The 21172-nt window shown below is 35.4% G+C and overlaps 1 protein-coding gene across 1 annotated transcript in view; it reads right to left on the reverse strand.

Annotated features, from left to right (window-relative positions):
• Window positions 1-21172, reverse strand: part of KCNH8 (potassium voltage-gated channel subfamily H member 8) — a 120087-nt gene that overhangs the window by 85095 nt on the left and 13820 nt on the right. Inside the window, exons 2-4 of the mRNA XM_066194718.1 lie at window positions 19954-20085; window positions 4909-5036; window positions 2017-2257 (exon numbers count right to left, since the gene is read on the reverse strand). Of these exons, the coding sequence (XP_066050815.1) occupies window positions 2017-2257; window positions 4909-5036; window positions 19954-20085 (501 nt within the window). The remainder of the gene's footprint in view (window positions 1-2016; window positions 2258-4908; window positions 5037-19953; window positions 20086-21172) is intronic.

Here is a 21172-nt window from a genome sequence, read left to right on the forward strand (position 1 = left end):
TGCAGGGATTTAAATGCAGTATGACAATGTCCTTTCCTCAGAGCTGGAGATTTAAATCAGATATTTACTCTAGAAAAAATTATTCTGGGGAAAATTGCACCATTATTCAAATTCTGAGGGAGGAATTTTGGTATTTTACAGCACAGTGTTTGTGGTTACTAGTAATATGATTAGTCAAAGTCTCTTCTAGTGCTCCATGCGCATGTCTTTGAATACATTTAGTTACAGCCATAGTTAGATTTTCTGGACTACAGACTGAAAAATCTAACTGGAAATTATGAAGTAAAATTTACAGAAAATCTTCTTTGCTTTATTTTTCTTACTCAGCTATTCTATTGAACATAGAGATGTCTTTGCTTTTGACTTACTGATATAAAGACTCCATATTTCCAGCAAAATATATAACCAGAAAAGTAATACTGAGCAGTTCACCATCTGTCTTGTTTCAAAAGAATACTACAGCACATGAATCAGTTAGACTATACTCTCTTGTATACACATTTTAACACAAATCAGTTATTTACAACAGTGTCAAAATATTGTAACCCTGGGTCTACTCTTTTTATAAAGTCACGCATGTACCTCAAGTGGGATTATTTGATTTAGTATTCTTAATTAACATTAATTTATGACTGACTAGAGTCAAAACCTCACTCTTTTTACTCAAGACACAGGATGATCCTTAATGATCTGCATTGCAGAATGCAAGCTTTCTACTGCAGTGCTTGAGAATCTTTGACTGTGAATTGTTTGCATTAATGTGAATAAGTCCACCAAGATCTAATAGTGGGCATAAAATAGAAATTGATACCTGAAGTCTAATGACAAAAAAATGACAAAGGATGAAACAAATTTATTCATCCTAACACCTGATTCTTCCATCATTCGTATCAACTACCAGTCTTACTATCTACAATAAAACTGACAGAGAAACGGAATAAACTCTTCAAAACTTTTTGAACAATATCTTCTGAATTATTGGTTATTGTTTATGGTGTTACAATTTTCTTTAGTTCTGCTAGGGAAGATCGTAATGTTGCTTTTAGTGTTTGAGCTAAGCTTTATTTTTACACAAAAAATAGAGAAGATTGAAGTGGAAAAGAAGTTTCAAACCTGAAAATTATTTTATTGGTTTTTTTTTGTTCTCTTTCTCTCTCAGAACCCATCCAAACCCTTTCCATATTCAAGAGACATACCCAACTTGGCTTATTTCTTAAAAATAATAGCTTATTCATCTGCAAGTAGCAACAGATCTGAGTTCTGGTTTATCAATGTGACAACACTGAGTGGTTTTATAACCGTAAAATCTAGGGGAACAATCTGTTTGACTCTATTCAGGGATTCTTTTCAATATTCAGAAATAAATTGAAAAAAAGATTGTACAAAAATATAGAAATTTCTTTGATACAAAGACATTTTTAGATATGACCTTGTTTCCTTTTTGATTCTTAAGGGATGTAAGAATTAAATGGATCATGGAAATAAAAAGTTTAGAGAATGGATCAGGTGACAAACTCAAATCTCCCAAATTCTATCCAGCTGTCAATATGGCATATTGATATTCTACTCCGTTATTTCAGTGTAAGTTTTAATCTTGCATCGATATTTAAAAAAAATCTATTCAGCTTGTGGTCCATAACACTTCTAAGTATGAAATAAATAAATAAATAAACAAACCCCATAGATTTTGAATAAAACTGTTGCAATTCCAGGGTGCATCCCTACCCTGATAAGGTTTTAGTCATCCCCAGGGTGAAACAATGGGTTTCAATCTTCCTTGAAAACAAAAGTCTCTTTAGAGTAACAGCAGAACTACCCAAATCAATTTAAAGGGGAAAAAAAAAAAAAAAAAAAGGTGATCCAAAGTTCAGATAAAATATCAAGCCATACAGCTGAAATTGATTTTCTTTAAAGTCATGAAAGGGATGATTATTTTCTTTTCTAAAATATTATTCATTCTGTGAAAATCCTCAATGTCAGAAAAGCAATCCCAAACAACCTCCAAACATATCTTACCGATGATGAAGAGAATTTCCACTGCAATGTCACTGACAGTTGTGCTTCGAGTTGTAGACAGCTCATCATGGCCAATAAAGGAAACATTGTAAGGTACAGTCACAGCAACATAAAACGTTGCCAGTAAAATAAGCCAGTCCCAGCCAGCTTTAAAAGTGCTAAAATGCAGCAATATGAATTTGGATTTTTTTGCATCTGAAACTTTGTATTCTGGAAATGCTGGTTTATCTACAAAAACATTCTGAAAAAGAGAGAAAAAAAATTAAATTAGACAAAACAATAATTTGATTATGCAGAAGAGTTTCTTGCAATGCAGCCCTTAGGTGGTTGATGTTTTTTGTAAAAAACCTCACAATACTATATGACATACTCATATGCAGACAGGAGCAAGTGCTACTTTTTTTTCTAACCTAGAACTTACATTTATTTATACCAATGATTCTTTTCATGGTATAAATTTTGTAAATGTTGAGGCAGGAAGAAGACCAATAAGTTACAGATTAAATGGTGTAAGTGGGGACTTCATTTTGTAAATTATTTCTTCCTCTGTTGAACTAATTCTCACTGCAGAGCAATGTTTTTCTACTGGACAGATAGGTGAGAGCTTTGAATGCACAAAGACATAGTACTGTGAATAGGAGCATATAGGAAAAAGTAGCTGGTGTTGAAGAAAAACATCCTATGCACAGAGCTGTGAGGAGGTTCTTTCAGACTGTCTCTAGCTTGGCCCTATGGACTGAACAGCTCCAGTACTTGGAGCACCTCCCCTGGTTTAGTTTCATCTGCAGGAATCCTGTTCATGGGAATGAAAACACAATTAGTAGGAATAACTTTTTGATTTTCTTTAAAGTTGCACTCCTGATCTAGATCGAACTATTAATCTACCATTATATGGTTTCAGAACTGGCTACCTTTGTCACTAAACTAAGTTTTCTCTTGAGTCTGTGTCTTACCACTGTTTTATGCAGCTAAGATTTCAGTGTTAAGCTGTAGAAATTCTTAGCTTTCACCTTTCAGAACTTTAGTGAAAAATACCTACCCTCGTAAAAAGCAGCACGTGGGACATGACTTGTCTTGCACTATTTGCTAACAAAATTCTTGCTCACTGTTGCTGTGCTCCTGGTTAATCCTGTTCCAGCAACAAAGAGCCTCCCAAACCGATACTGTGCATTCAGCAAGCTAAGATTACTTCTGATCTTGAAGTTATTCACTATGAAATTAAAAAGACAAAACCTGCATAACCGTAGACTTAACTACATTCACCTTGTCTGTCACAGCCTTTCTCTTTGTGTTTCCTTTGAAATACTGATGTCATTACCTTCTCTATTCTTGGTTCTTATTTATGAATTTAAGCAGCTGAATTCTCACTGTTCTTGGTCAGTCCATGGCTCCCTTTCTTTCCCACCTTCTCCCCTCCTCCTTTTGTTCCCGCTCCCTCCCTCCCGCCCAGACTCGGCCGAAGGGTGTTCCCTATCTCCCGCTTCTCCCCAGCGCCCGGGGCAAGAGCCCCTGGGAGCGACCCGCTCTTTCATCTCCCGTTTACGGTGGGGGTGGTGAGGCACTGGAATGGGTTGCTCAGAGAAGTTCAGGATGCCCCATCCCCGGCAGTGTTCAAGGCAAAGCCGGGTGGGGCTCTGAGCAACCTGCTGTACTAGGAGGCGTCCCTGCTCAAGGCAGGGGAGTTGGGACTGGATGATCTTTAAGGTCCCTCCCACCCCAAACTGTTCCGTGATTCTCTGCCAATCCCCTAGGGACTGCATTGCAGCCTGAGAAAAACATTCCTCATATTATTTCCAATCCATAGCTCCAAAAATGGATGTACTAAAGCTAGAAAATTAGTCTCAGAATAAATGTTTTACCATGGTAAAATAACATCTGCACTAGTGTTTTAATAGTACAGGTAAGTCATCAAAAACTATTTAAGAGTCATGTTCCTAAAGAATTTAATAATAAAACTCTACAATAAAAAATATCCCTGGGAGATCTGGTCATATTTTTCAGTGTATTATTATTATTATTATTATTATTATTATTATTATTATGCTTCTTCAACATGAAAAACTTGTAACTTTAAAAAAATTAATCATTTTTCAACACTTAATATTTTTCAACATTTAATATTTAATTTCAATGGAAGTAGCTGCATGCCCTATGCATGGCATATATACCAGTTGTGTATTTTCATGTCCTTAATCTATAGCAAGTTTTTATGACGTTTAATTTGTACTGCACAAAACAGGACAGTTATTTTTTCACATTAACATTACTTTAGAAGACATTCTGTTGTTATATTGTTGGTTTGTCAATGGTTTGATTTAGTGTTAGAAATATTTACAGCATGTTTTGTGAACTTACACATTAGTTATAGTTACTGGGGGAATACAAAATTAATTTGAAGACAGAAACTTTAAAACTTCAATTAGGAAATTAAAAGATAAATATCACAGCATAGAGTTGGAGAAATCCACATGAAAACTTGCTAGAGTAAGACCTTGAGTCTCTTAATTTTTTGGGGTTTTTTTTGGGGGGGGGGAAATAGTAATAATTAAGATAAAATAATTGAGATGACAAGGTAAATTGGAACCTAAAATTCCGAGAACCTGTGGAATCCAAATTCTGAGAAATTTTATAATGTGGCTTTCATAGCATTAAATGTTTGTTTACAGTACAATTAAATGCACTATCTTGCTATCTGGTAGCAACCACCACAGTAGGCAGAAATATACTTCAGTGAGGAGCATTCTAATCCTTGTTACTGTAAAATTATGACCAGGATATTTCTCAACTACTCACTGACCTTTTACAGCACTTTAATTTTTTTTTTTTAAGATAATGCAAAGAGTACTTTTTTTTTTTTTTTGGGGGGGGGGGGAAGAAAAGAATTTCACCTACATTATTAATTTTTAATTTGTTCTTCTCTCTTCTTTGTAGATGTCCAGAGATATGATAAAGGACAGCTCTACTCCGTCTGCGTGCCGACTCAAAATGTGACCCTGCTCTTCCTCTTCCTTTCCATTTTTCTGCAGAACAGAAGTGAGAGTCCATTAAAGATCAGGAAATAACACTTTAACTTTGGGACCTCAACTACTGACTTTTCAGACATTGGTAGAAATGCAAATATTATGCAAACTTTTCCTTTTTGCCTGATCTTTTGCAGCAAAGAAACAAAACCCCCTCTCCTGAAGGATAAATAAAAACCACTCTAAAATTTTCATTGTCAAATTGCACAACTGAGAAGCAAATAATTGCAACATATGATTTCATAGGTAAGAAAAATGTACTCTTTACTGTTTCAGACAGTAGACAATACTGACCAGAGGGAAGGATGTCTAGAAGTAACCACTGAAAATATCCTTGAGATGATCCTACTCTCTCTCTCTCACTTCATAGAAAAAAAAAATTCTTTGTGGTGCACTTTTTAAAAACAGAGAGTCTGACTTCTACTAAGTTTCCATTATGTCAGAATATGCTAATTTGTAAGCTTGCTCATTAGTAGTAATCAATTCTTACAGTCATGCATTTAGATTTCTTTTCCCACCACATGGTCACTGGCAAAATCACTTGACATATTCCTTGGTGACATGAAACCCATTAAGAGTAAAGACTGAACATTATTTTGGAAAGATTTGTGGTTTTTACCTCCATTCAGATGTCTGTAATTGTCAGTCATGGGAACAAATTTTGTTCTTGCTTATAGAGCAGTAAATTCAAAGTAATTCTAGTCACTCTGATGGAATTACAGTGAATTGATGCCAGAGTAAATGAAAGCAGGCTTTTTGTGATGTGTCAGGATTAAGAGAAAAGAAATTATGGGACTAAAGGAAGAAGCCGTCTGTCAAGGGGGTTTAATTAAAGTCAATTCAATGCCTACAAATTAATGGGGAAAAAATTAACAAAACCCAAAACTAATTAGCAGAGCAAGAATTTAGAAGCAAGCAAAATAGCTACACCTTGAAACCTGCCTAGAAAAGTGAGGAAGATTTGTATTATAGGACACAGATGTATTTTTGGCTTAACAGCACAAAACCATACATAACAAAATGTGTCGGAGGAAAAATTTTCCAAACTTGCAGTAAAGAAGTTTTTGTGTAATTCATGCAAGAGCACTTGCAAGTTGAGAATTTTTTTAACGGGTAAGTAAAGAGAAGGAGGAAAAAGAAAATTAAAAATCAAAACGGAAAACCTTTGTACTGCAAAGCCAAACAGCTACTCAAAAGTTGAAGGTGACAGATGGAGAAGTCTCATACTTTCCCATTTTCAACACATATTGGTGTCAGCTACAATGAAGAAAAATAGAACAAAAAACATTATTACAGAGGAGACCCAACTAAATTAATGTTGTTTTTTAAAAAGAATAATCTTTCAATCATCAAAGCACTTAAACCTCAAACTAAATTTTAAGTATTTTTAAATTCTGGGTAAGAACAAAATGCTTATCTCTTTCTCTGAGGGAAAATGAATTTAAATCAATTGAAATGGGTCTCCAGAATTGTAGAATTGTTCAGCTATAGTAGCCTGGTTTTGTCATATGACTTTGAAATTCTCTTTAAAACTATTTACAGGCCTCCCTTTTTCCTTTCTCAGCCTAAACTGCCATGTTGTATGAGGCCACTCAGTTCACTCTACTGTGTCCAAAAGCAGTCAATAAAATAGGATTCAGATCTGCTCTGAGGCACACTGGGAAAACGCTTTTCTTGAGCTTCTGGCCAACAATGCTTTTGAAATGCTTTAGCTTAAGGCTTCATCCTCACACTGTACCATATCTAATACCTGTCCTTGTCCCTAGCCTATAGAGCCCAAGGTAGTCCATCATGGCAGATAAAACAGCCTTGGTGATGTGGTGTGTTGTGAGACCCACACTGAACCGCGTTCGGAAGGCAAGACTGGTGCCTTCAGGGGGAGCTTCCTTGAGCACTTTCAACGCCCCAGCAACACAAGGCCCTTCCAGCAGGGAAGTGGATTTCTCTACCTCTGGTCAACCTTGGAAGTCTTCTCTTTACCCAGCTAGATCACCCATGCCACTTCAAATATATTCTTTGAATGTATCCTTTCAGTAGCTGCTTGCAGAATAACGTGCAGCTTTCAAGCCATGAATGCATGTTTGCTTGATACAATGGTGTAATACTGCCTTCAGGCTTTTTCTTGATAACTTCTAAGCTCAGATGTGCCTTTCTCTCAAATGCTGAGCACTGAACTGAAAGCTGTCCACAGCTCCATCTCTTTCCAGAATGCCATGAGACTATGGAAACAGTCGATGTACACAAATTCAGTTATTGTTTCTTTTTCCCCCATACGTTTACTGACACAGAGTTTCACTTTCCATCCACTCTTTAAATGAGGACAGGTTTCTTGTAAGGTTTTAAATTTTATGCGTCAGCAGCCTGATAAGTTTTGACTTTACACAGATTCCATCTGTTCTACCTAGGTTCAGTGTTTCAGTCACTAAGGATGTTGTACTCACTAACCTGCTCAGGCTGTGGGACTTAGAATCACACCAATTGGCATATGGCCAATCACACCAATTGCATATTTTCACAGCAAGTGAAAACTTCCATTATTTGCTGATAACACTATTTGCAAAGGATTAATGCTACTTTTGTGTAAATATTGGGAGTCACTAAACTCCTAGAGACAGAAAAGCATACATCAATAAGGAAAGCATTACATTAATTGTGAAGTGATAATTTGAAGATATAATTATTATTATATTATTATGAAGATAATTTTCTTAGTAACCAGAAGTGGCCAAAAAGTTTTTAAGGTTGTTATTAGAAGTGAGAGACAATGAATTTATTGTGGAGATAAGATGCCATCAGAGCACATGTCAGTAGCTTATAACATAAATAAGTGAATGACAGTCATGAATTCTCCTGCTTTCTGGTCTCCCATTGCCTTCAGGAAAGGAAGCAATCCTGAGCCTTAGCAAACTACATTGTTCACCAGGTGTACCTCAACATGTGTGTGACTATTTTCTGTAACCTTCCCTCTTTTCTTGTCATACTCAGTTCACAGCTCACTATTCTGGAAGAGACAGCTCATTTTTTACAAATTCCCATCTGTTTCTCTCTGGTTCTTCAAAAATTTAGGTACCTGACAGACTTGATTTTTTTTATTCTTTTCCATGGCTGATCTTAGAAAAAAAAAGACCCAAGAACAAAATCAAGCACAAGCAGAAAGTCACTTTAATACAACCTGCTTTTTTTTGCTCTGTGCTTAAAATCAAAAATGATTTCTCATCTCCCCAAATACAGTGAGAAATCTTTTTCTAGAAAAATCTCAGATTTTGGGGTCTGTTTCCTACACACTCTTTCCTGTGTAATGGCAATCCCCTCCCCAAGACAGCTCTTAAAAAGGATGCTTGCAATTTAGTCTTATCTCCCCTTTATTAGAAAAGAGTGGTAATACATTTTTTAACTCTTAGTGTTGTCCTTCTGGTTGTTTTCCTTTCAAATGAAGATTAGGCATAGTACCACAACCATCAGACCTGACAATTACAAAAGATTTTCTAAGACAAGAAAATAATACAAGAGCTTTGCTAAGCTTAACATTAGCCTCCTAACAGCTTAAGACTTCTTACAATCTTGTGAGGGAAGATTGAAGTAAAAGAAAGCACAATCAGACACAAAAGTCTTTGTAACTCTTGTCTTTTTTGTTGTGTGAAAATGAGGCTTCAATCATCCACTTAAGGTTAATAGAAAGTGGAGGCATAACTCTCTACTTGTCCCTTTGGAAAAAAGGGATCTACTTCTTAGGTATAAATCAGAAATATAAACCCTGACAACTTCTGACAAACTTTCATAGGCATGTGCTGCCCTAGGAATGCAGGAGAACTGGAAAGTCAACTTTACTGACTAAATTGACACCAAACCTATGTCTGCTCTCTTTCAATGCAGTTCATCGAATCCTAGAATAATTTAAGTTGGAAAAGACCCTTAAGATCATCAATTCACAATCAATAATTGTGAACTCCACCAGTAAACTATGTCCCTAGGTGCCACTCTGACACATCTTTCAAATATTTTCAGAAGTGGTGACTCAACCACTTCCCTGGGCAGCCAGTTCCAAGCTTGATAACAGTTTTGGTGAAGAATTATTTCCTAAATCAGAATAGTCGGAGGATAACATTAAATGGAGTCCAGAATACTTCATGTCCTATAATTATCTCATTCTCCTGATAAAGTCTGACACACTTATAGGATCATAGAATCATGGAATGGTTTGGGTTGGAAGAGACTTTAAAGATCATCTAGTTCCAACCTTCGTGCCATGGCAGGGACACTTTCTACTAGACCTGGTTTCTCCAAGCCCCATCAAACCTGGCCTTGGACTCTTCCAAGGAAGGAAAATTTATCACTTCTCAGTTCCAGTTCTCAGCTGTTCCAGCACCTCCCCACTGTCTTAGTGAAGACTGAGTAACCCTGATATGACCCAGAAGCGCTATGCTCACTCCATAGCAGACAACCTGTGGAGAGAGTGACCATGAAATCCATTTTTTTCCAAATACCAAAATGAACTAACCTGCTCTGGCCAGAAAGTTTGCATTTTATTTATAAAAAATGTCTCAGCCTTGGTAGTTTTTCCTCATTCTTCATAGCATTAATTTGTATCCCTTCAAAAGAACTGCTTTCACTTTTCTCATTAATTCATTCATACATTCATGAAAACCACTACACACAGTTCCCTCTGGTGGGATACATACCCAACATACTCTTGTATGGAAACATCTCCCAGTCTTATCATGGGTATGTTACCATTGAAAATTTTCAAAAGAAGTGTGCATGGACACAAAACAGAAAATTAAGATCTACTATTTCATATGACACAGCAGAATCCAAGAGATTTGCCTGTGTTTACCTAAAACATAGAGAATGAATAAAAGTGACCTGCACATCTCAAATTTAACCCAGAACACTGGCAGTTCACACACTGTCAGATATACCCACATACTGGCAGTATGTGAATGAAATAGAGAGGGATGATGTGAAGCCTGGGAGTTGAGTTATGGAAACACATGCACAACGGAGTAACTTTGTTCAGAGATGGTAGTTCTACCCACAACCAACATGACAGAGTTATCCTAAAGGCTGAGAGGCTGCAGACTGGATATCTAAGTAGTATTTCTGCAGTACAGTAGCTAAGGAGAGACAGGTTCACCACTAGGGACAGGACTGTGAATCTTCGTTGCTTTCTTATATTTTCACAAGAATTTTACCTCTATGCTCAAAATTATATTTCAGCCCCAATTACTTGATTGCCAACACTGTCCTGTTTTCTTGACAGGTGGGGTTATCAGGCTTAGGGTAAGACTGATTCAGGCCCATTGACTGTCCTCTTCAAAGAGTGTAAATATGACCATCTCAAGTCATGATGTGTAATAATCCTGAACTGGGCAAAAGTAGGAAAGGTGGTACAGCTAGAGATTTCCTTAAACACTTTTCAAGGAAGAGTCCTAAAGAAAAACAGTGAGTTCCAGATTTACATAGACTCTATAGTGTGTGCTCTCTGTGAAAACTCTTAATTTTAGGTTTATTTAACAGTGTACTGTGCAATTTTATAAATATATTCCATAAAATAATGACATTACTTCATCTTAGCTGTTTTGAGAGTTAAGCCAAGGGCACGTATGAGGAATAAAAAGATAATTTTTTTATTTTACTAGCATTTTACTCAAAGGACCAGATAAATTGGCAGAACAGATAAGAACTTTTCATTTATTTCATTGTTTACAAAATTAAAGACAACCATGAGATAAAACAGCAAGTAATGCCAATTCCTATCTAAGAAAATTTATCATAAAAATGACATCATTTTGAATGCGTAAACTAGATTTCCTTTTGAACAATAACAACATCAACAGCAGAATAGAACAGAACAAATGGACTCCATTGCTAAAAGTTATCTGGATATGGACAGACTTGAAGAAATCCACAGTGCTGCTCCATGCACACAGTGGAAGGAAGACTGTGAAAATGCACAGTAACCAGGTTAACACTGTGGGGTTTAATTCTGGTGGGACTCTTCCCTGCTCAAAACAGAGTGGTATACTGTCATACCTGTGTGATCTCTCCTGCTGCTCTATTCTGAAATCAGGCAAGGGAATAAACCTCCCCCATTACCTATCCTGTGTTTATCTTTATGCTCTCACAACCACACAGCCCAGTCACACAGAGAGATGTTTTTACCTGGAATATCTCACAAGTACTGAATTGTTCCTTTTTGAACCTGGGATCAGTGAATGACTTGTTGAAGAATTTGTCCATCATTTATTTGTATTACAACTCTACTTATAAAAGGCTTCCTGTAAGAAGTGCAATAAAGTCTTTTTTCTGTCCTTTTAATATGTGTCTTAAAAAACCCTTATCACTTTCATCATAAGGTAAGGAATACCACAAGTGTGATCTTTGAATAGGCCCCCACAAATAACTCATGCGCAATAAAATAAATAAAATGATGTCTACAGAAAATAAATCATATCCACTGTCATTGACACAAAACACATTTCATTTGCAGTCCTCAAGGAAATCAAACTACCAAGGAAATTCTGAAGGAGACAACTGGGGTAAAGCAACTCCGGATGAACACAAAAAAACCCCTCTAAAACCCCTCTAAAACAAGATTATATGGAAAGTTGGTATAATTTTTTTTAGGCTTTTAAAAATCTAGCAAATTTTCAGTTATTATTCAGGGAACAGCACACCAGCAATTGACAATAAAGAGAAAACTGATAAAAGTCTTTTTTGGCATTAATGACAGAATAAAACCACTACCATGGGCAAGAGGCTGCAGGAGTTCTGTTGGTGGTATGACACATTTTTTCTGTCAAAAGCAACCAACAAATCACAAAAGTGTTTGCTGTATGGTGGATCCAGGCTAGCCTCTAGCTGCTTTTTAAATTCTGTTAACTGATTAATTGATTCAACAAGAAGATGCACCTAACACACATACCAGCTATACACTGTAAACATTATTGCAGAACATTTTTTAAAGCAGCAAATTTTACACAGAATCAACAGTATGATTATCATAATTTTAGTATTATGCCTTCAGAGAAAATCCAGTTTTGAATAGAAAGAGAAAAGAAGCAATATTATACATATTAATGTTTTTTTGTGAATTAGAAAGAACTTTAAACAGCTTATGAAATAAAAATCCTTAACCACATTTTGGTCTGTTTATTCTTCCACTGCGAAGATAAAAAAGGTGTGAGGAAACAGACACACAACGCCAAAAGACAGACACACAAAGCCTTTCTCCTTTTCCATTTTGGTGGTGGATGGGAGTACACCCCTAAATGAATAAATAAATTTTCCTTTTTAGATGCTTGTATCTCGGTGTATCTTATAAAACTCAGAGTTGGGAAAAAAAAATTCCAGAAGACAGACCTTTCTTCAGCTGTTTCCAATAGGCTGAGTTTCAGCAGAAGAATTCTGAAAGTGAATTATTTTAAACTATTTTCTCATTTGTTAATACTACTACCAAAAGTTACAGAACTCTTATAATGAAGTGAAATGTTCCAATAGCTCTTTTGTAAATGGGTAAAAATATTTTATTTGCCAGCTTTCTTGTTACTACTCTAGAATTGTCTGACAAATGGGAAAATTATCATTTTTATTATGCAATCAAGTTTGAGATATGTCTATTGATTCAACTGAAGTGAGTGGTCATATGATGTTCTTACAGAATAAAATGTAACATTGAATTTACAGCTGGGTCATCACTCACTTGCAGCTGTTTTTAAAGTGACTGTTTTTTCTTAGAATAGTTTGCATTTCCCACAGCAAAATCCCACAAGGCTCATGAGACAGTGATATGCTCATATATCATTATGAACAAAAACATAACTGTAATAATAAGGAGAATATTTGAAATATTTTTTAAGAACCCCTAGAACTTAAATAATGTCAACCATCTAAGTCACCAAGAAACTTTTTATTCTCTTCAGCAAGTGTTATTATATCTTCCTCTGCAAGTGTGCAGTATTTAGGGACATAATATCTCAGAACATGAGGGTTCTCTTTTTGCCTTTAATTCCATGAATTTAATAATGTATTTTGTATATAGATTTTTTTCCTCCTTTTTATATTCAGAAAAAGATGAACATAATTTCGAAGTGATTAATTGCAAATATATATATTTTTTAAATTTGCACAGATGACGATGTTAAAATACACCTTGCTCAATCAAGTCAAAATAGTAATATATGCACCTGAATAATTGCTATCGTGAAATGAAAGCATGTCTTTTGAGAATGAAGACCTGTTTTCTTAATAGATTTATGCACAATACAGAACCAGATAAGTCACCCATAAAAATGTTTTGTGGTCAATTTAACTTGCCCTGAGTTAAAACAGCAGGGGGAAGGGGAATAGATTATTTAAAAAATAGCTTTTAAACTTCAGAAATATATACATTCAAAATCCTGTGATATCTGTGTGTGTGTTCCATGTGGTCATTGAAAGACCCAGAAAGTATCTCTGCTTATCCCTCAAGGAATGAGATTCTCAGACTCTGAGGGTGACTGGTTCTAAACTCAATGGGTTATACAATTTTAAGTAGCCAATTTAGGACAGATAGTTGTAAACCCATCTCTTCTACAGATATGCAAAACTCACTTGTAATGGACCTTATTTGCTGTGTCTTTGCATCACCTCAGAATTGCTCTGAGCATCTACAGCATAAACTACATGCCCTATGACTGCAATTACAGTTAAATTCTGTGAATGACCCAAGGCCTCTTAAATGTGTTTCTGAACACAAAGTACACATGAGATATGCATTCTAGTCCGCACGATCTCTTAATAAAATGTAAGATACCAGGCTGTGCCCAGGCCAGTAAAAATCTTTAAAGATATTTCTCCCTTTTCAGATTTTTTTCCCATAGAAATAAGAAAGGTTGCAAATTATATAGGAAGGCTGTAAATGTTCTGACTTGTTAAAAGTCACCTACCACACACCCACAACTCTGAAAAGTTCTTCAGCAACATATGTACTGAAAGTATTCCCTGTTTCTTCCATGCTTTCTCTTGTCTGTCTTACATGGCTGAGTTTTCAAACTTTAAAAGGCATGTCTGAAAATACTTTCCAACAATCTGCCAGCAAAATAAAAAACAAAACAAAACAGAAACACAAACAAACAACTACTCTCTTCTCCCCTCACCTTGAAAAGTTTGTTTTCTTAGGAAAATCTGGAAGCAATGGCATAAATTTATCTAGGAGCTGGTGAGTAGGACCTTTATGGTTGCTCATGTATATATTGTCTCAACCTTCCAGGATATCTCAGAATACAGTCTGCTGCTCTGCATTTGCTCAAGAATCAGACTTTGCTTTTCTTTCTTCTCATTTTCATTCTACATATATCACAAAGGGCACCTTTCCCTCAGCACCAGAAGACGCCCCGTGCCTCTCTGAGAGCCGCTGGAATGAAACTGCCGCATGCATTTAACACTCGGAACAAGGCTAAAGCAAGAGCTACAATGATTGATATGTCTCTAAAGACTGAAGGCTCAAATATAACTTATTTGCTTGGATTAGAAGGTGAAAAGGTGACAGGGAGAGCATCTACGTGCTCACAAATGCGAAAAAGGAACAGAGAGAGAAAGGCAGATTTTTTTTGTCCCCTAAGTATTTCAATCATTTTATTTGTATAAATAAAATGTATTTCTTTCCTCCAGACCAGGAGGAAAGGAGTTTCTCTTTAATGATGGCAGAAGAGTTTCAGACCCTTCTTACTTTGATGGTGATCCAGGAGCAAAGTAACCAAGAGAGGATGTAACTGGGTCATTGCAGAATAAAGGCTTCCTTTGGGCAGCAGAAATATTGGGGTAAAACTCTGCTTTCACCCCACCTCCTGCACTGATAGAAGCGCATGGTGCTTGTACATCCTGAAACAATTTCAACTTCTTTGGTTGTTGTAAGTCTAGGTGGCTGTATGGTTATGTTCCCTACCCCAACATACTGCCTCCTGACAGGTATAAGAAGCTTTAAAATGAAAAAATGTCTCCTGAATATTCACTGCAGTAGTTTGAACAATCATGAACTAGCTGAGACAGTAATTAAGCAGAATAAATCAAAGTGCATATTGCAGAATTTCTTACAAGAGACCTGTGCTGCTCCAAATAGACATTTTCAACATAAAAAATCTGGAATGTAAAATGTTTGGCACATGGTATTTCACTTCTGGCACACTGAAAAGAACAACTCCTCCCTCCAACAAATGATGCATAATCAAAATAAATCTGTCTCCTCAGAAATTCATATGGACCTAAGGATTACTAAGAACCCAGAAAAAGCCAGACAGTTGAACTATAACATGCATCTTAGTTTAATCTGTGGTGGCAGAAGTTATAGTCCAACTCTTAATTCACATTATTTTGAGAGTGAAGACATCTTTGCAAACAGGCAGACCAACCTAAAACATGAAATTCTGTTTAAGAAAACCTTTTTTTTTTTTTTTTTCTTTTTTTTTTTTTTTTCTTTGTGAGGAATCAAACACTGGAACAGACTGCCCAAATAAGTTGTGGAGTCTCCATCCTTCCTGCTGTTGAGCACATATCTGCATATGTTTGTGGGCAATTCATTCAATCAGACCCTGCTTTGAGAAGGGGACATGTGACCAAATAATCTCCAGAGATTCCCCCCTCAAATATTGTGTGATTCTGTGGTTACTATATATTGCACACATTTTGCTAATAATTCTGGAATACAGTTGAGAAAAATCTGTCCTAAAATAATTGTTTTCAAACAAAGAGTTCAAAAATTTCACAATAAAATAAACCAAAACAAAAGCAAGTAGATTACCAATAGAGACTAAAGGAAGATTTGTGGAATGAGTCAAATTAATCAGAGGAATTTTAGTAGTGACTATAGCAGTGGAACTCTATATCTATGCAACCTAAGTTATTCCATATCAGCATGCAGATTAGAGATCTAAAAGTAGTCACCAAATAATTTTATTTCTTATTTTTGTACCTGGATTCCTGTATTGCCACTAAATTCCAGCATATGTTCTAGTGTCATATGCAGAAATGAAAAAGGACTAACACGCCATGCCGCACTGGAGGTCAGATTTGGAGAATATAATTTTCAGTTTAATCACTTTTCCTCCAAAAAGACAATGGAACTCTGAATGAGTCTACCAAAAAAGTAGCTCATTGCAAGTTAGGATGCTAAATAAAAACTCCGGAAAAAACCCTTAAGAAACAGTTTATTTAAAAAAATAACCAAACAAACCTTTTCCTGTGTATTGAAAAGACCATCAATTTGCTTAAAGTGCACAGTTTTAGGAAGAAAAGATGATGAGTTGCTTTTCACAACAGTAAATGATTACAAATATCATTAAGCAGATGGAAAGCAGAGTGTATTTCTACAGTAAACTTACAGGTAGGGCAAACATGTATTATTGAAAGTAAATTAGCAATACTGAAAAACTGAAGTCTTTAATGTTGTTGTCAAATTGTCTTAAAAACCAAACCCAAACCAAACAAAAGAAGTGTGAAAGTTGCTGACTGTCATAGCACTTCTTAAACACTGACAAACTTCTTAGGCATGTGTTTTTCCATTTTCTTATAAGAAAGAATTGCAAAAAATCTCCTTTTGCCATTGGTTAATAGGGCTCTTTTCACTGGAAACTTTTATACAGAAGAAAAGCAGAAAAAACCCCCTTTTAAATTTGTATTTAGAATGACACATTCAAAAGAAAAGGTCACAGACGACATCTGACATTTGTGCTGGGTAAAGGAAAATAAGGTAAAAAAGTGGACTTTTGCAAAGGCACATAGGCACAAAGGACCAGCTGAAGTTATACGAACAGATGAGATAAAATAGATAAGAAAATGTCTGCAAAAAATCAAAGACAGTATTGGCTCCTGAGATTTGCAAATGTAAATACACAATGCAGATGAAGAAAGAGGCCATAAAATCAGAAGATAAATTTCAGGAAGGTGTCATTGTAAAAGTACAAGGAGAACAAGATTTTACAGAAGAAACAGGTGATATCACAAGTAGGAAAGACCCGAGGAAGAAAGAGTCTTGAGAAAGCTTTTGGAGGCACAACCAATGACAGTGTGCTACCATAAAGTGCTGGTGGAATGTCAAAGGGGCAGACTTAGGAGAAAAGGAGCATGAAAGAATTTTGTCAGAGAAGTTTTCTGAGCAGTTTAGAAATTAAAGTGAGATTGAATATAACTATTAATGACCCATAAAATTATAGAAGTCAATTTTGGGCAGAAAACAGAAGAGACTGAAACAAAAACATTGATAAAGGGGCCTTGAATGGGAAGAACAGTTTCGCACTGAGAATGTTTGTATCTAGGTTCTCCTTCCATACACAGTCTAACCTAAAGAGATATGCTGAAAAGGCACTAGAAAACTGTGCATAATGTTCAGTTCAGTTTCAACAACAAGTTTAAAAATTATTTGATTTTTGAAAGGAAAAAATCAGTAATCCTTGAAAAAGTAAATCAATCTCTGCACATCAAAAAAGTTTTTTCGTACATTCAAACAAAACACCAGCTCAAGTTTTTGTTGATACAAGGTGCATTGTACATTTCTGGTAGTAGTAGTGGTCTAATAAAGAAGCACCAATTACTTCGAGAAGTTAAACTTTATGAAATTTCAGATACTGAATGGGTTGCACAGATTGTACTGGGAATTCTTTTTTGAAAATAATGAGATGATATTTACCATTGGAGGATTAGTAAATAACTCTCCATAGGAAAAATTTTAATGTTATTAAAAAAGAGCTGATATACCCCTAGATTTATTTTTAGATAGTCAAGTGGATACACACAAAATTAAAATGCTGATCTTTAAATGAAATATTTTTAATAAATGGTTAAATCCTGTTTGTTATCGCACTCTAGTTTTTAAAATGCTGAAATTGTCAAAGCCCCATACCATGTGCTACTTTCTGTTTCCCTGATGCTAATACCATAAAATGATTGTCATGGAAATTAGTATGAAAGGACAGAACAACCAAGTTTCAGGATGGTGGTCCAAAGAATACATCATGGAAGACAGCCAAGTATTTATACTTGTAGCAATTGAATGGGCCTTTCCTGGTGTAGTGTAGCCCCTCATAAGTGTATTCCGATGTCAGCACACAGCAGAGGTAAAATCTGCTTAGATTTATAATTTGTCATGAAACCATGTCAAAAGACCATCTTAATCCATTCTAAAATAACCATGCAGCTACAAAACGTTTATCAGATAAACAATAGCTGACATTTTGCAAGTGATCAGCAACATACCTATTTCAAGTCATCATTGGCGTTCTGAACGTGATTTCTCACTGAGTCTATCCTGAAAAATTGCATCACTTTCAAGTAAATCATTAGTCTTTAGAGCCCACATGTTCTGACAATCTCTCTCCTACATGGATCTGCATATCAGGTTTTAATAAATTACTTTCCTAAAACTTTTGTAAGAGTAAGGTTTTCTGAGGCTTAAAGAGAAACAAGATAAAATATTTTTCATAATTTTTTTTTTACTTTAAGAAGTAGCAATTGGTTGAAACTGAATGTAAGGAAAAGCAGCAAAATGTACTTGAGTACTACTTGAAAACCACTTTTCAGTCTTCCACCTTAGAAATTTTCAAATATATCCAGTGCAAAAAGTGAAGGATGAAAAATTCCCCACCTCCCCAAAACCTTCTAATATTCAGGGCTTGAAAATTAAGTAAAAACTGAAGTTATTTGTCCAAATGTACACAAGAGGCAGATATTGTAAGCATAAGTGTTGATTTATAAATATTAATCAGCACAAGAGAGCATAATGTTTTGTGGTTTAAAGTACTAAAATTTCATAAAAGAATACTGAAATACACTCTCTGTAACTGAAATATAACTTTTTTGTTGAAAAATGAACATTTAAAACCAGAAAAAGTTGAATAATAATTGTTCCCTTACTTAAGAAATCCACGAGGAATAAATGTGTTCTAAGGGCCATAACTATGTAGTTTTTTGAGATATGCAGAGAACAATGGCTACCACAGGGTGAAAAATTTAAATAGATCCCAGAGCAGTACCAGGTTGGCAAATTCAGCACCAATGAGATTTTAAAGAATCCTGAGAGCTACTCATGGGGTCTACAGATAAACTCTTTCTAAACAGTTCCTTTGAGACTGAAAAGTTACAAAACTAAATTGTTGGTTCACTAAACCTTTACAAAATGCAAATCTGGAATAAATTCACTGCTTTTGATTCACAAGTCGATGCTCACTGCATAGCCTTCATCCCCCTACACTGATTTTGCTTTGTGTTAGCAAAATTTAGCAAACTTTGATTACACTATACAGTGAAAATTATTTTATGGCAGTTGTGAGCCATTCCCATAAGACAGTTTTCCAAATTCATAAAAAAGAACGTTTGCAGTGTTTCCTTTCTGAAGCAAATAAAAGCGAGAATGTATTTCTCACACTATTGGAAAATTCTGATGACAAAAGTCATATAACTTAAAGTGCAGTGAAAATGAGATGACACAAGAAAATATATGCTTATCAATAGGCAAAATAATTTTTAAATCTGTTTTAAATTCTGCTCACTGGAAAGCATGAAAAAATGCATTCATTTATTCTCAGCCATGCTGAAATCAGATGCATGGATGGAACTTTTGGAAAGGTCTGTCTTTTCCAAAATACCAAACTATACCTCTGTAAATCCTGAAAGTAAATGAATTAAACCATGGTACATAAAAACAATTTTAATTTTTAGGACAAAATACTGTCTCCTAAATTCCATGTTTCCAGAACATGCAGCAATATGTAAATAATAAACAAAACCAGATTATTTATCATTCCATGTCATATATTAATTTCTTCTTTGGAAATCTAGGAGGTCTTTATATTGAGCAGTGTACATGCGAGAGAATGTTCATGCAGATGCAATTCCTAAAATCATATAAATGTTGGTTCTTATCAATGTTTTTGTAATTCACACAAACCTTCCTTTTTGTCTTCTGCAGCAATCTTCACTTTTGTGTCTGTTATGTCTTTGAAAGAGGCCAGAAAGAGCACTACATCTCCTTTTTCATTCTTTATAGGAACAATATCCAGTAAGCACCAGAATGAAGACCCTGCAAGGATAAAGAATGAATTTAATTCAAACAGCTGTCTTTTAGCAAAAAAGGGGGGGGGGGGGGGGGGGGGAAGTGAACTGCTTATTTAGGAGGTCAGTAGTCAGGGAATCACAGATGTTCGGCTCATGTAAATCACTGTGCATCATTGGTTGAAGCTCTGTAATACTATTTTCTCCAAATGCAAGACATTAATTTAAATGCAAAATTTATCTACAGGGATCATTAATAGAGTTTAATGAAGCTGCTTACTCCTCTGAAACTGTGCTTTCCTTTGAACTCTCAACTGATGTTGCTTATTTGCTGGAATAGCTTTCACTTTGCTAACTTGGCATCTGAAGCATTCATGCCTGCTATAGAATCGTTCAGCCTTAATCATCTGACTTGATACTCATTAAAACTTCTTGACAGAAGACCTGATAGAGCATCATTCTCCTAATTCAAAGATATTTAAACTAATCAGATATTGGACTTACAATAGAAATAAACTCATTGCACAGACAGTGATAGATATAATATCAGACATCATGTCTAAAATTAATATCAGACATCTTCTTTAATTTCTTTAATGTTCACCTTTCTAAGACTGAAGTCAGACAAAACTGAGTTTGACAATATTTTTAATTCTTGTCAGCCTTTCTTTGTCCACACCTACATAAGGATGCAGGTTATAATAAATTCTTACTGTTTACATCTCATGTCCTGTTTGCAAGATATGTTCAATTCCAATGACATAATTTATAAGTTTCCTATCAACACCACTTGGAAGAAGAAAATATTTAATGCCTAGAAGCAAACATCCTAGATCCCACTCCCATCCATTCTAGGGTAACTCGGCCCAATACCAGACTTTTGACTCTTTCAGGTTTTAGGTATCAGTGCTAACTACTTCCATCCACCGTCAGCCTACTAATATTACATATAAGAGATATAAGTACTAGAGAGTTTAAAATTTATTTTTTGTACATGTCTTTACACTTCCACAATCTGCTGCTTCACAACATACTATTTTAGCATTAATTTACAAACAAAAGTCTACTTAAATTCATAAAAAGAAACAGGACTTGCACCCTGGACCACTGCTGCC

The sequence above is a fragment of the Chamaea fasciata genome, unplaced genomic scaffold (assembly GCF_029207755.1).
Source record: "Chamaea fasciata isolate MVZ Bird 193981 ecotype frontalis unplaced genomic scaffold, bChaFas1.0.hap1 SCAF_1, whole genome shotgun sequence".
Lineage (NCBI taxonomy): Eukaryota > Metazoa > Chordata > Aves > Passeriformes > Sylviidae > Chamaea > Chamaea fasciata.